This window comes from Callospermophilus lateralis, chromosome 3 (assembly GCF_048772815.1).
Source record: "Callospermophilus lateralis isolate mCalLat2 chromosome 3, mCalLat2.hap1, whole genome shotgun sequence".
NCBI lineage: Eukaryota > Metazoa > Chordata > Mammalia > Rodentia > Sciuridae > Callospermophilus > Callospermophilus lateralis.
In genome coordinates, this window is record NC_135307.1 from 173,650,101 (window position 1) to 173,665,019 (window position 14,919).

A 14,919-nucleotide genomic window follows, 5' to 3' on the forward strand; every position below is an offset into this window, starting at 1 on the left:
TTCATGCCAGGAGAATGCAATGGCTTCCTCATGACCACCCGCTGCTCTACAGAAACCAGAACAGTGCTGATATGTGGGTGTCTCTCCCACTAGAATGGGCACTTAAAAAAGGCAAGGATCCCCAGTACCTAGGACTGTGCCAGGGGAGGGGAGGGAGCATCAGATCAATGCTCAGTTCTTACTTGCTGAGTGGCTATTTGATGTTTCTCCCACTACAATGCCAGCTCCTGAGGTCAGGGGCTATGTCTGTCCTGTTCACAGTGCCCGGCACATAGTAGGTGCTCAGTAAAAACACTATAATGTACAGGTGAAGAGATTCAGGCCCAGAGGGAGGAAGGGATCTCTCTTTCTCTGAGGGCAGAGCAGCCAGGACCAGTAACTGGCTCTCCTACAGCCTCTGCCTGCCCAGCAGCTCCTTCCCTCCCCATCCCAAGCACACGCAAGCCTTTGGTTCACTGAGTCAACACAGTTTATTACTGAACTGCACTTTCACCTTCACACAAACTATTTCAAAGAGCTGGAACAAGTGGGGGTGGGAGGGGGGACAGGTGCCCCTCAGGAGCCAAGACCCCTAGGACAGCTTCCCCGGACCAGGGCAGGGGAGGGAGCATCAGGCCGCCAATCTCCGGGCACCAGCTCTCCACGTGCACACGCACAGCAAGCCAGCAGCTCCTCACACATAAATACAGACACGCTTAACAAAAATAGTATATCATCTTCACAAGGAATAAAAACTAGTCTGGAATATGTACAGCAGAGAGCCCGGGGTGGCCAGTGCTGTGCTGGGATCCCCAGGGATGAAACAAGCCAAGGGTGGAACAGAGGAGAGAGAGAGGGAGGCCTGAGGGGCTCCTGGCCAGGGCACTTTGACCTTGGCAGCCCTGCTGCCCAGGCTGGACAGAGTGGGGCAGATATCTGCCTGGCCAGGCAGGACAGGCCCCTCCAGTCATCCCCTGCCCCCTGGCCCGTGCACCAGGCTCTCCTTCCTGCCCGAGGTAGGGAAAACCCCAGGGCTCCTACAGCTGCTCCCTATAGCTCCCCTTTACCTCTGGGCTGAGGTCCCTGAACCCCATATCCGATAGGCAGCAGCCCAAGGCAAAGAAGCCACAGGCTGATCTCGAAGAAAGTGGGGCAGCTGAGGCCATGAACAGCTCTGGGGCACCTGTCTTGGGCCCAGTTGGTCCCTCAGTCATAGTCATGGGAGACAGGGAGGGGACTAGGGTGGTGCTAAACCGCAAGGGCCACCCTAGCTTTAGCATGGGGTACTTCCTGCAGCTGGAGCCCCCTCCCTCCTAGGTGAGACTAGCCTCTAGCAGAGGCCTCTGGAGAACATTCAGACCAGGAGGGGACTGGGGCCAGGCCAGAGGTGGGAGGAAGTCCTGATCAGCTTCTTTATCCCAAGCAACCTGAATTGCTAATTAGTCAAAAGTGGCCTCTAAATGGCTCTTGGGGGTAGAGATGGAAGGAATAGGGGCCCAGGTCCAGAGGGGGGTGGGAAATGATCAACTCTGAGGCCACAAACATCAAAACAAAGGCAATCTAGTCTCTTTCTGGGGAAGAGGTTCAAAAAACTTTCTAGATCCTTACGAGGAAAGCAGTCTCCGAGGCTGAGGGTAGCAAGGTTCTACCAATTAGGTAGGGCTCTCCTGCCCCCAGCCACCCCCACCCCCTGACAGCCTTCATGGGACAGATTTTAGGGAAATTTTGTGGATTTTGAGGCCAAGAGAACTGAGGTATGGGGAAAAGTGGCTCTCACAGAAGCGTGGTAGATTCTAGAAAACTAACTGCAGGGGACCAGGTCTAGGCCCAACCCAGGGATGGATGGTGGGCATGGGCTGCATGTAGTGGTTCTCCTGGTGGCAATAGTGGCTGGACGGAGGGATGCAGTGGAGTGGGGTGGGGTGGAGTGGAGTGGGGTAGGGTGGGGGGGAGGGTGAGCGGGTGGTCAGTGTCTGGTCATTTCCGACTGAAAAGCGAGCCCAGCAGAACCACGCCAGCCACAGTCATGCCCGTCAGGAACCAACGGTTGAAGCGCTCCTGGCCCTTCCGGCTCTCTGCTGCCGCGTTATTCCCGTAGAGTTCCACAAAAGTGTCCTGCAGGAAAGAGAAGTGAAAGCACCATTTAAATCCTCAGACCTAACGTGGCTGGGTGGGAGAAGGCGCCATCTGTATGCAATGGTACCTGTGATTTGAAAATGGCAGCATCAGGGCCCGCTGTGGGCTAGTTAAGGGCTGCCCCGACCCCCAGGTGGGCATGGTGAACCCAGGTTATTGCTGACACAGGTAGGGGGGGAAAGAACTAGGACCCCAGCAACATGGGAGGCTGAGGCCCTAAGCAACTTAGCAAGACCCTGCCTCAAAATAAAAAAGTTAAAAAGGGGTTGGGGATGCGGCACAGGGTAGAGCATCTCTGGTTCAGTCGCCAGCACCCCCTCCCCGCCCGCAGCCAAAAGAGCCAGAGGATGCAGCCTGCAAGCCACAGAGGAGCTTGGGTCGAATCTGAGTGGGGCTGTGCCTCGCCCTTCCGCTGCCACACCAGAGAGGGAGAAGGGACTGAACTAAATTCCCAGAATCATTTAGGGGCAGGCTCGTTCTTGGGTCTTTGAACCAGAGGCCCCTTCTTCTAGAGGGAGCCCCTGGCAGGGCAGGTTGGAGGATGGAAAGACCAGGGCTAGCAGGGAGGCTTCCTTATGTTGTCTCTGAGACCCTGCCGTCCCACCTAGGGTTGTCATTCTGAGCCCAGAGGGAGGTGAGCAATAGCCCTCTGCCCTGAAGTTCAGTCCCGGGAAGCACAGGACAAGAGGAGGGGGCTGTGAGTAATGACCCAGCACAGGGAGCAGGGCCTGCCGGGCTCCTTCTGAGAGTGAGCTTCAGGCCAGCTCAGCTTTTCACCTTTCCCACGGCCTTCAGTGTCGATCTCCCTACACAGCTCAGGAAGCTGGGGTTCTAAGGGCCAAAGGGTCAGATCATAGTAGCCCTGCTTGGGTCACCAAGCTTGGTCAGCAAGCAGTGGAATCAGAACCTAAACCTGTATCCAGCCCCAGGACCAAGTGGTCAGTGTGTGCTATGGAATGAATGGACCACTAGCTGGCTCCAGAGGCCTGCTTAGCCTCTACCACGCTCTCCCCCGGCACCACAGCATCATCCAGTCCCAGCTGGCCAAGCGGCTGCTCCCTCATACAGGGCCTGCCATCTCCAGTTAGCCTCAGGACCCACCCATCAGTGTGCTGCCGGGGGTACCTATCTGCCCCACTGATGACCCCCTCCATCCATGTTCTCTGCAGGGTAGAGTGGACATTCTCATTTCAGTGCCATAGGGATCAAGGCACTGACTGGCTCCAGTCCCCACTCATGTTTCTAAGAACACACATCAGGTCACAGCACACTGGTGCTTACCCCAGGCCCACCCCCAGCAGCTTTCCCCTGCACTTTCAAAGCAGTGCCACTTATTTTTGTATCCCTGGTACCTAGCAGAGTGCCACACACACTGAGCTGCAGATCTGGCTGCAAGAACCCTCAACATTTATTATGCCCTTAGGGGGGCAGCAGTGCCGATGAGTTGAGCCAGGTGAACAAGAGGACCCTGGGGAAGCAAGCAGGTGGGGAAGGCCCCTCCACTCGGTCCCTCAGAGATCGCCATGTTCAAGGATTCTTCACACCTAGAATGAAGTCCTCACTGCTTACCCCAGCTGGCAAGGCCTAGCGAGCCCTCTGTCCTCTACGCCCTGTCCCTTTTAACCCTGGGCACACTGGCCCCTCTGCCGATTCTCCTGGCAACCTTGTCTAAACAGCACCCACTCCATCTCTCTCTGCCTACTCCCAACCTTGCTTTATTTTTTCCCTCAGCATGTCTCATAGCCAGTCTGCAGACTTTGTTCTGTGGCAACCCATCTCAGTACTGGATCTTTTTTTAAGAGTGAGGAAAGTTCTATTACTTGTATAAGCAGGGCGAGCACTCCTATACTAGCCCGTCTCTGCTAGATGTGTCCTGATGAGGGCAGACATCCTGTCTTGTTCCTGTACATCCAGTGCTCAGAACAGTGTCTGGCACAGAGCTGGGGCTCGATAAAGATCATGCGCTGCATAGTGACGTTTTGGTCAATGACACATAAACGATGGTAGGCCCATAACATTACGGTGAGCTGAAAACTCCCTCTCGCCTGGCCGGCTAGGGTCAGAGTTCTTGCCATTCCAGGGCACGAGGTGTCCTCATGTGTCTGCGGGGTGCCGATGCACACAAACCCACTGAGCTCACAGTCTCAAGAGGAGTGTAGTGAGCACAATTCCGTACAGTACATAAGACTTGATAGTGACAATACACGGCTGTCACCGGCTTGTGTATTCATTACACAACCCTTACTATCATTATCTTCAGGTGTCCTCCTACTTATAAAGACCATGGTCACTGCACAGCCGTCAGTCCCGTTGGGCCAGCAGCAGCCTCAGACAGCTCCTGTGTACTGGGCCCCTCCCTCGATTGCGTTGCCTCCTCTTGTGCAACCACCTAGGTTTGCTAAGAACATTTTACGATGTTCACAACAATGACATGTCTAACACGTTGCTCAGGCTGTCTCCCCATTGTTAAGCAGCGCGTGACTGTTCATGAGTAGAACAAACGTGTCACTTGTCTACTAAGTACCAGGCATTGTTACTACATTTCACCATCATCAGAGGCCTTAGAGAGAGGTGAGCTCCCTATCACAGTGACATGAGTGAGGCTTCAGGAGGGAACAGAGAGTTAACAGCAGAGCTGGAATTGGGCTGTAGGGCTGCCCAGTTACATGGTGGGTGCCCGGGCTGGGGTGTAGCTCAGTGGGAGAGCGCTTGCCTAGCACGCCTAAGGGCCTGGGTTCCCTCCTCAGCATCCCTCAAACAAAAAGGCAAATCAAAGGGAGTGCAGCTACAGCAGGACAGTTTTCTTATGTCAGGGGTTGGAGATTTGTCTTGTCAGTCGTCCGACTCTGGAAGTGGGGTTGAGGTGGAGCCCAGGATCTGGGGAGAGGCAGTGGCTGCCCAGGCCTCCCTGTCTTCCTCTCCATCCTGACCTGCCTCTATAGGTTTTGGCAGATGAGAAAACTCTATGGAAGTTGAAATTTTTCTTCTCCCAAGTTATTTAGGCCCAGATGAAGACACCACAACTTCTGTACGATGTGGGAGAGTACCAGGCTGGGGGAACCCAGCAGGAGTGAGGCAAGGGCCAGAAGACCCTGCTTATCCCAAGAGGCTAAATGTCCCACAAGGAACCAGGGACACTGGGGCTGTAGCCAAAATGGGAGGGGCCTGACTCTCTTGATGGGAACTTTCCTAAAGTAGGAGGCTGGCAGCCACAAGAAATTTTCAGCTCTGAGGCTTGGGCTGGAGTAAACAGGCCCTATCCCTGCAAGGACACAAAGCGTCCACTGTCCAGGAACAGTCATTCCAGAGTAGAGGGGACATTCTCATTTCAGTGCCACAGAGAACAAGGCACTGACCGGCTCCAGTCCCCACTCATGCAGTCCTGGCCAGGACAATCCTCATTTCAGGAGCTCCTTCTCCTGGAGAGGGGTGATAGGATTTCCAAGGGCGTGGATTCTGGGGACTGCTTTCGTGGAGAGTACGAGCAAAATGAGGCGTGCTGTTCCAGGGCGGGGGCTGGAGGGGCGGTGGTGTGGGTATATTTAGCCCGTGGTTCACACAGACACACTTGGAAACAAACACAGCCATTTTCTCAGTGGGTGGGTGGCTGCTCTGGATAAATAAACAGGACTGCAGAGCAGCTCTGGTCTGGGAATGCAGAGATAAGCCCCACTGCTTCTAGGTAGCTCCCACTGATTTTAGCTAGGCCTGGCATTGTGGGCAGGGGTAAGGCTGGGGTTCAGGGAGGTCACAGAGGCTTCCAGGAGACCCTGGCCTGAGGGCCTGTCTGTATCCTTAGCTTGGATTGCGGCAAAACGGGAGAAGTTTCTCTTTGGAACTGACAGCTTCCATGGGGATCCATGGCCATTTGTGACATGTCATGGTTAATGACCTTCATAAGAGGGTCATGGACTCCTAGCCAGGCAAACCCCATAAGTCTGCAAGGTCAATCCACCTATCCATTATGGCTTCCTACAGCCAGCTCTCCTAATGTGATCCCCAGGAGAGCTCAGGCTAGCACCACTTTTAAGGTTCTTCCTCTGACTTCAAAGCCTCTAATAGTCCTGAACACACATGTGGAGGGGCCACATAGATACTCCCGAGAGCTTCATGCCTTGTGCCTTTACCAATATTGTGCCCTGGAACTGGTCACCCTCCTACCTCCCTTCCTCAGTCAGCTGGCAGAAACTCCACTGCAGAGTCGCCTCTTCCCTGCTCACCTCTCCTCCAATGCTGGGAGAAACATCTCCTTTGTAACCCCAGGGTAACTGGACTTTTGTTCATACTACAAATATTTATTGAGCACCTACTATGCTCCAAGTCTGGCTGAAAATGCAGTAGCGAACATGGCTGCCACGAGTTTATGTTCTAATCCATTTTTCAATGGCAGTGAGATTAGCTCCAATGGTCTGGAGTGAAAAATTCTTAGATGTTACAACAATTTGTGGCTCGCCAGAGGGCCACGGTATATAGATACATAGTTTGGCCAGGTACAGTGGCAAATACCTGTAATCCCAGCAACTAGGGAGACTGTAACAGGAGGATCACAAGTTTGAGGCTAGCTTCAGCAAATTAGCATGACCCTGTCTCAAAAAATTAAAAGGGCTGGGGATGTGGCTCAGTGGTTCAATCTCAGTATCGCTTCCCCATCTCCAAAAAAGAGATTCACAGTATGGATGTGGCATTCAAAATTTCATGGGTAGATAATTAGCACAAAAATGTCTAAAGAGACTCTCCTTGGTGGGGTTGATAAGACAAAAAAAAAAAAAAAAAAAAGTGGAGAAATGATGTCCTAGTGGAAAGCAGACAAAGGGGCACAAGAAAAACCCAAGATAATTTCAGAGATGATGGGGTCTTGAAGAAAATTAGCTGGGGGAGGTGACAGCACCTGAGGTAGGTGGAGTGGTCAGGGAAGATCTCTCTAATGAGCGAGGTTGGAACTGAGAACTGAATGACACGGTAGCGGCAGCCAGGGAAGAATTAAACTGTTTTAGGTGAGAGAGAGCATCCCAGCAAAGGCAGCGTGTACTAAGGCCCTGCAGAGGGGAGGAGGGGAAGGGTTTCCCTACTTGAACCTTCCTGTCTCTTTGCTGGTCTCCTCTGTCAGTCTCGGAGCCAGGCAGGCGGGACCAAAGCTACCCAGGTCTGGCATCTGCCCACCCACACAGGCACAGACAGACTTCAGCTAGATCTCTGCCAGAGCAGAGGACAGAAGGATACAGGTCCCTTGGCAGCTACCTGTGACCCTGAAGGAATCAGGTGAAAAGGTTGGCATGACACCCAGAGGGAGGGGCTTAGGTGCCAGGGAACCACCCATGCAGCCAGGGGCAGTTTGGTTCCTGCAGTCCCTGCTTGAATCTGATCTGTCTTCTGTCATCCTTCTTTCTCACCTCCCACATCTCAATGCTTCTTCCTCGCATTTTGACTTTGAACAGGTTATTTCACCTCTCTGGTCCAGTGTCCTCACTTACTAAACAAGAATAAAATAACAGTTATTATGGAAGCTAATATTTTTGAACATGGAATGTTTTCCATCTGCCAGGCATTAACCTAAAGCACTTGACCTGACTTGACAGGTGATTTTTGGTCTTGCTTCCCCCACTAGACATGTGTATTTTGTCCCCTGTATCTCCAGTACGTGGCACCACAGCTGGGACACAGCAGGCACATTCTAAATGAGCCTACAGTAGCTGAATAAATGAATGCTTTTTTTTTTTAATCCTTGCACATTTCTCAAGAACCATATTTCCAAAGGGGAAAACCGAGGCTCCAGAGTTTACTCAGGCCTCCTATCTTAGGTAGAGTCAGAACTGGGATTTGTCCTACTTCTGTTCTCCTACTCATTCTGATTCCCATCTTGCCACCTCAGTCCCTGTTGTCTGCCCACAGAGAACCCAATCTCTGCAGCAGCAGCAGCTGCTGACATTTCTTGAGCACAGAGCCCATGGGCATTCTTCTTTCTCGGCCCTTAGTGCATGTTCATCAGCCATCTCTACAAGCTGTCCATGGGTTCCACTGTTAACTCCACACAGCTGATGATCTTGACTGCTCAAGGTCACACTGGGAGCTGGTCACCTGGCTGATCACCTTGCTGCCAGCTTTGATGCAGTGCTTGCTCGGTTTCAAAAGGGCAGCGCAATCTTCTCCAGTCTCTACCATGGGCTGGTGCATACTTCTGTGAGGGAAGGAGGTCCTTATTCTGAGCTTAGGTCAACTGAGGCTCAGAGATACTTGGTCAAAGCAGTTACGTGAAGAAAGAAGCCAGTTTTAAGCCATGGTATTTGTATGTTGGGCAGTAAACCCCATATTCTGGGCTAGGGCTATGCCTCTGAGTCCCCCTAGGTGAGTAAAGTGTCCCGAGGCTACCAGCTGAATGACATGCTCTGGCCCAGCCAGCTGAGAGGAACTGGGTAGAGGGAAAGGATGTGACGAAAACCAGGAGGGAAAGTGAAACCCTTCCTTCCTGGCTTCAGTGGGGAACAAGTTCTTGTGCCAGACGGGTTCTTCCTTCCTCTTGAGGGACTCTGGAGACCTTGGGCCCACCGCTTCCTTCCTGCTTGGTTATTTCAGGAAAGAGGTAGGTGGAGAAGAGGAAGGGGCTCTTAACAGCCAGGGAAAGTGCCAGGGACATCAGGACTATACCTTGCCTGGCCTCTCATAGCCCTGCACGGGTAAGCCATGAGTCACTTGCAGAGTCACTTTCTGTGCCTGGTCTCAGTTTCCTTGAGGGAGAAGCTGATAAATGCCTGCTGAGTAGACAAACAGGCCTTGTTAGGAGATCCCTGAGAGAGGACGGAAGGGGGGCAGACTGAGAGCCTTATCGCTCTCCTGGCAGGGCGCTGCAGGCGGAGACTCGGAGACTCGGAAGAGGTGAGGTTTGTGGTTGGAATCCACTTCCCTTGGCTTTCCTAGGGGAGCTGTTGGCCTCTATGATGTGAGAGGAATAAGCCTCTCTCCTCTACCCTGGGGAACGTAGTCTGCATGGGAGAACTTGGAGAGGGGGTTCAGGGAGAGGCTGCAACGGTGCTGACTGCAGGGCTAAATACCTCGGGTCCAGCTAGTCCCTCTGTGGGCACCATGGCCAGCCCTTGGATTTCTGAAGCCTGGTTTCTCTTGCCCTGATATCACAAGGTGATAATGGTATGACCAGCTGGTAAAAGCCACCTAGGGAAGCACAGCGACCTTGGTGCTCCTGGCTCAAGGGAGTGTCCTGAGAGGTGAGCCTTTGGGCCTTGGGGACTCTGGAGGCACCTCACAGCACACTTTGTATTAATCTTCTTCCATTCTGCCCCTCAGCTGCCAGACTCTCTTCCCCCCGCCTCCTCCCCACCATTAGTTCTAAGAAGCGATGAGCCTGACAGATGCGCTCATTTCTCAGAAAAGGAAGTGGTTGTGCCGGGAGGAGATAACACCCCCGCTGGGGAATCAAGCGAACTATCAGGCCGCTGTGTGAGCGAGCATGGGCCCTCCACCTCCGTGGCTCAGAACCAGGCTGGGAGACCATTCAGACAGGCTTTTATTGGGGTAGATGCTCAATGGGGTTCATGACCTCGTGCCCTGGGACTGATAGTGACACAACAGCTGGATTTTACTAAGCAAGTGCTTTGTGCATAATAACTCACACAATGCAATGACCATGGGCGACTGCTGTCTTACTCTCTACAGTACAGATAAGGCACAGTAGAGAGGTAAAGTCACTCCCAAGATCACACCGGTCATCAATGGTGGAGCCCAAGCCCTCCACGGCTCCTGGTGGCTGACACACGTGCCTTCTGAGCCTCATTTCATCCCTGGGAATTCCATATCCTTTCACAAGTGATGGCCATAGTCCTCCGCTCTTCTGGTACTCAGGTTGAAGGCCAACGCACACCCTTGAAAGAGTCAAGACTCAAGAGTGACCTTCCAACACACCTGCCCAACAAACAAGCCTTTCAAAGATGTTCTCCCTAACACCCCACTTCACAGACAGACAGGAGCCCACAGAAAGATGGTGCTCAGATCACACAGCCAGGTCTGTTTCACTCCAGGTGGACCCCGCCCTTGGCAGTTCAGTCACTCCTAGGGCATGCCCTGCCTATACACTGGCGATGGGAAGCTCACTCCCTTTAGGTGGAACATTTTGCTTTTGGAGAGCTCCTCAAAACCAGACAGCTGTTCCCTCTTAGTGAGCTGAACCCCCGCCCCACCGCTGCCCACCGGCCTCTGTTCTGGTCTCTTTGCTACTCATCTGCAATTCTTTCCCAAGAGTTGCCCAAGAAAGCAACACAGGCAGGCAGAAACGGCTTTGCCAGCCTTGCTAGGGGCCTTGGTCCAGGCTCTATGGCGCTCGAGGAGTATCAGTTTCCTCTTTTGCGAAACAGAGGTGTGATATGGACTAGGGCTAATTAACTCCTCCTCCCACCAAGTGAGCTGCCAGAGTGCCAAGTGGTCAGGTAACCAGTGACTCTCGCAACGAGACAAGATGTTCGGCCTTGGACCTCACGTGAAAAATGAGATAAAAAATGAACTTCAAAAGAACCCTGTTGAGGAGTCAGTGGTAACACGTGTGGAGCTCTTGGAGCTACGCATGGCACAACAGATCATGTCAATGCCAGCGATGACGGTTCCACTATTAGGCCAGGCTCAGCTTGAGTCCTAAGGCTTCTCCACTGCCTGAAGGGCCTCAGGGTGTCCTTGGCTTCCTCACAGGTTATGGTCTGCTCAATCCCAGGAACTTTGCCCACACCAGTTCCTCGGCCAACCTCCTAGGCATGTATCTCTCAGGTTTCAAGCCATAGGTCACTTCTTCAAGGAGGTCAGGAAGTTTATTGGAAAGTTCTAAAAAAGCTATATCTTGCATTGTGCTAAGGCCACAGGCAGGATGGATTGGGGTAGCAACCTATAAAGACTAGGGCCAACCTTCTCCCTAAATTTCTGCTTCCTTCTGAGATCTTTTTTTCCCCCTTTTTCTTTTGTGTTACAGGGGATCAATCCCAGGACCTTGTGCAAGCTAGGCAAATAATCCACCACTGAGCTACACCCCTATCCTTTTTTATTTTGAGACAGGGTCTAACTCCTGCCTCAGTCTCTAGGGTACTGGATTACAGGTGTGCACCACTGCACCTAGCTCCTTGGGCTCTGTGGTCCAAAGCAGCTTCTCCTTCCTTGCCACCCAAGGGTGTGCCCGCCCCCTCTTCTGGAGCCACTTAATGCTGGACGTGGTGGAGGACGAGCACTGGCAGATGGTCAGTGGAGGAGGTTTTGTGTCCCAGCTCTCTCACTAGTTTGCTTGGGGAGAATCCATTCCCTGTCTGGGAGGACAGTACCTCACGGGGACCCTGCTGGGCTGTGGCATGAGGAGGAAGATGAAAGGAACTCACTCACTGACAGATGAGCAAGTGTCCAAAAGATCCAGTAACTAGTGTCTACAGTAAGAAGCAACACTCAAGAGCAGAAGGACATGCCACAGGAAGCTCTGATCCTTCTTCACCTACAAGCCTGTTGAGTCTCGCCCTCAGGCTTGAGGAATCCAGGGGAAGAGGGCAGCGGGCACATCCCTTTGAGTGGTCAGGGCAAGCTCCTTTGAGTGGTCAGCCTTGCTGGGCCAGCCCTGGTGGCCTCAACCTCATCACCCCAGCACTGCTTCAAACTAGTCCAGACAAGTCCTGGGTATTTTCAGCCACCTTTATCTGATAGGAAATGTTTGGAATTCCACAGAGGGCAAGAGCTCTGGAGGATTTGGGGATGGGTGCAAATCCCTGCAACACTCTTCCCTCCTGCTCTCCTCCCCCCACCACATGCGAATGTGCACACACACTCTCCAAGTAACCAAAAACTCAGCGCTGCGGGCTCCTGCAGGGCTGCATTTCCCACATTCCAGCTCCTTTAGTCTTCTTCCCTTTTCATCTCTGCCTCACTCTGCAAGCCCCCCCTCAAGGTGCGGGCTGCAAGATGCCTGAGCTGATGCCCATGGGGCTGGGTACTCTGCTGTCACTGAGAGAAGGGACATTCAGAGGTGTGCTAGTTATAGGCAATGCCCAGAGCACTAGTAAACTGCAGAAGAATGCTGCTGCCACCACCAGAGACCCAGAAGCAACTCACTGTCCCACCTGAAGTGGAACATGGAACATGGAATGTGTGATCTGTGGTTTAACCCCCTTCCTGAGCAAATGGGACACCGAGACCTAGATGAGGTAAAGAGACACCCTGCAAGGTCTCACAGAGGATCAGCACAGAGCCTGGCCTCAGGCCTCCTGATCCCTGGGGTCAGCAGAGTGGCTTCCAAACCCAGTTCTGGGAGGTCTGGGCTGCTGGACCAGGGGCCAGACCCTTTACTCTCTGAGCCCAGTGTTTGGCTAAAATGAGAACGGCTGAATCTATTTCACAGCCTTGGCAGAATTAAATGGTCCATAATGTTAGCTCTTATTTTTTTTTTTTTACAGCCAAATATGAGTGACTCAGATGGGTGCGGTGGCACTCACTCATAATCCCAGCAATTCAGGAGGTTGAGGCAGGAGGATCACAGTTTGAGGCTAGCCTTAGCAATTTAGTGAGACTCTGTTTCCAAATAAAAAAATTAAAAAATAAAAAATATAAAAGCTAGGGAAAGGACTCAGTGGTAAAGCATCCCTGGGATCACTCTACAGTACTAAAACCAAAATATGCTTCTCATACAAAACCTCTGCTTTTTGTAACTATAAACAAAAAAATAACAGCTAATATTTGCTGGGCTAATATTTACTGCTTGATTTCTCAAAATCTTCTAAGTAGGTGTTGTCTCCATTTTACCAACAAGGAAACTAAGACTCAGAGGTGTGATGAGGCTGAGGTCACAGGTTACTGGTGAGGATGTGTGAAGCTCCGCAGAACATTAAACTGCCAGTGCAGTGGGACCGGTGGAGAGAATCACAACGTTCTTCCTTTGTCACTCTTTTTCCCATTCCCAATTTTTACTGAGATCTGCTACTCTTGGACCCTGGAAATTGGAGATGACTGAGGATAGGGGAGCTCATGCCCCCTGGATTCCTACGTGCCTCCTGGGGAGAAAGCAAAGGAATGCTGAATGCAAGCTCCTCTGTGCTCAGCCAGTGCCTGCAAAGAGGGCCCCTCATAACTTGGGAAAAAAAACATAATGCCAAGTCGTACTGGAGACACTGTTAGTTCTCTAAGACAGGACATCTTCATGAGCCAGGCTAAATCTGTGGAGCTGCAGGAAGGTTCAGACAAGCTGCCCTCCTCACCCCTGGGCACTCATGCATTCATTGGGTCTTTAACAAGTGCCCACTAAGTGCCAGGCACTGGGCTAAGTGTTGGGGATAGAGCAGTAATTAAATCAGATGAAAACCCTACCTCTATGAGTTTATAATCTATGAGAGGAGGCAGGCAGTAATAAATAAATGTGTCAGATGGTCACAGTGTTAAAAAGAATAAATGTGAGAAGAGGCAGAGAGAAATATGAAAGAGGCTTAGAATCTGTGATGAGGGAAAACTTTTTTATTTTTGTGGTACTGGGGGTTGAACCCAGGGGCACTTTGCCACCCTTTTTATTTTGAGACAGTCTCATCAAATTGCTGAGGCTGGCCTTGAATTTGCAATCCTCCTGCCTCAACCTCTCAAGTCCCTGGGATTACAGGCATGCACCATCGTGCCTGCTAGGAGGCAACTTCTTGAGGAGGCTTTATTCAGACACCTGAATGAAGTGAGGTATCAGGCGCTGCAAGAATTCTGAGAAAAGGGAGTAGAAATAAAAAGTGCAAAGTCCCCCAGGCAGGAACATGCCTGAGGTGCTCCAAGACACAGGAAAGAGGCCAGTGTGGTAGAAGCCGGTGAAGGAAGAGATCCACAGTAAGGTCTGGAGACACTGCCAGACCGTGCCTACAAGGCCACTTGCGGCCTTGGACTTGTGGAATGGCTGCAGGGTTCTAAGCAGAAGACCATGACTAACTTTGGTTTAACAGGTTCCTGTGGCTGCTGGGAAGGCAGAGGCAAGAGGTCTGGTAAGAAGCTGATACAGCCACCCAGGAAAAACAGGATGGTGGCTCACCTCGATGGTGCCAGAGAATCTGAAGTGAAGTAGATTCAGAATTTAATAGAGCTGAAAGGATTTTGTCTTTCTTTCTTTTTTGGTGGTGCTGCTACTGGGGATTGACCCCAGGGATACTCCTACCACTGAGCTACATCCCCAGTCTTTAAAAAAAACTTTTTTTTTTTTTTTTTTTTTAACTTTGAAACATGATCTCAATTAAGTTGCCTGGGCTGGCTTCAAACTTGTGATCCTCCTGCCTCAGTCTCCCAAATTGCTGGGATTATATAGGATTATATAGGCATGTACCACCATGCCCAGCTCCCTATTCATTTATCTGTTTTTGAAACAGGGTCTTGCTAAGTTGTCCAGGCTGACCTCAAACTTGTGATCCTCCTGCCTAAGTCTCCTATACTACTAGGATTACTGAAGGGATCTGAAAGCGTCTACTGATGAACTGGATTCAGACTGTGGGAGTTGTCTTCTGTGTTCTATCTACGAAAGGCAGGCAAAGAGTCACTCAAGGATTTTTCTCCAGCTTGATAAATATGGAGGCCTAGAAGAAGAAAGAGGCAAAACTATTTCTTCTGCTCTCATGGAGGCAAAAAGTATTTGCTCATCAGGCCAGGAAAGGTGGATGGCAAGAGGACGACGAAGGAGGGGGTTGGAGAGTGAGGCAAAGGGAGAGCAGGGGTCTGCTTAGGCTGTGGCTGCCCCACTTTCTTTCCTTTTTTTTGTTGGTGTCAGGGATTGAACTCAGGGGCCCTGGACCACTGAGCCACATCCCCCGCCCTATTTTGTAT

General features: G+C 51.7%; 1 protein-coding gene across 4 annotated transcripts in view; it reads right to left on the reverse strand.

The window, feature by feature from the left end:
- Window positions 1-458: 458 nt before the first annotated feature.
- The window catches only part of Bcl2l1 (BCL2 like 1), a 52,997-nt gene continuing 38,536 nt past the window's right edge, over window positions 459-14,919 (reverse strand). For all 4 annotated transcript variants that reach the window (XM_076849027.1, XM_076849025.1, XM_076849024.1 and 1 more), the window contains exon 3: window positions 459-2,094. In XM_076849027.1, the coding sequence (XP_076705142.1) occupies window positions 1,957-2,094 (138 nt within the window). In that variant the 3' untranslated portion in view covers window positions 459-1,956. The remainder of the gene's footprint in view (window positions 2,095-14,919) is intronic.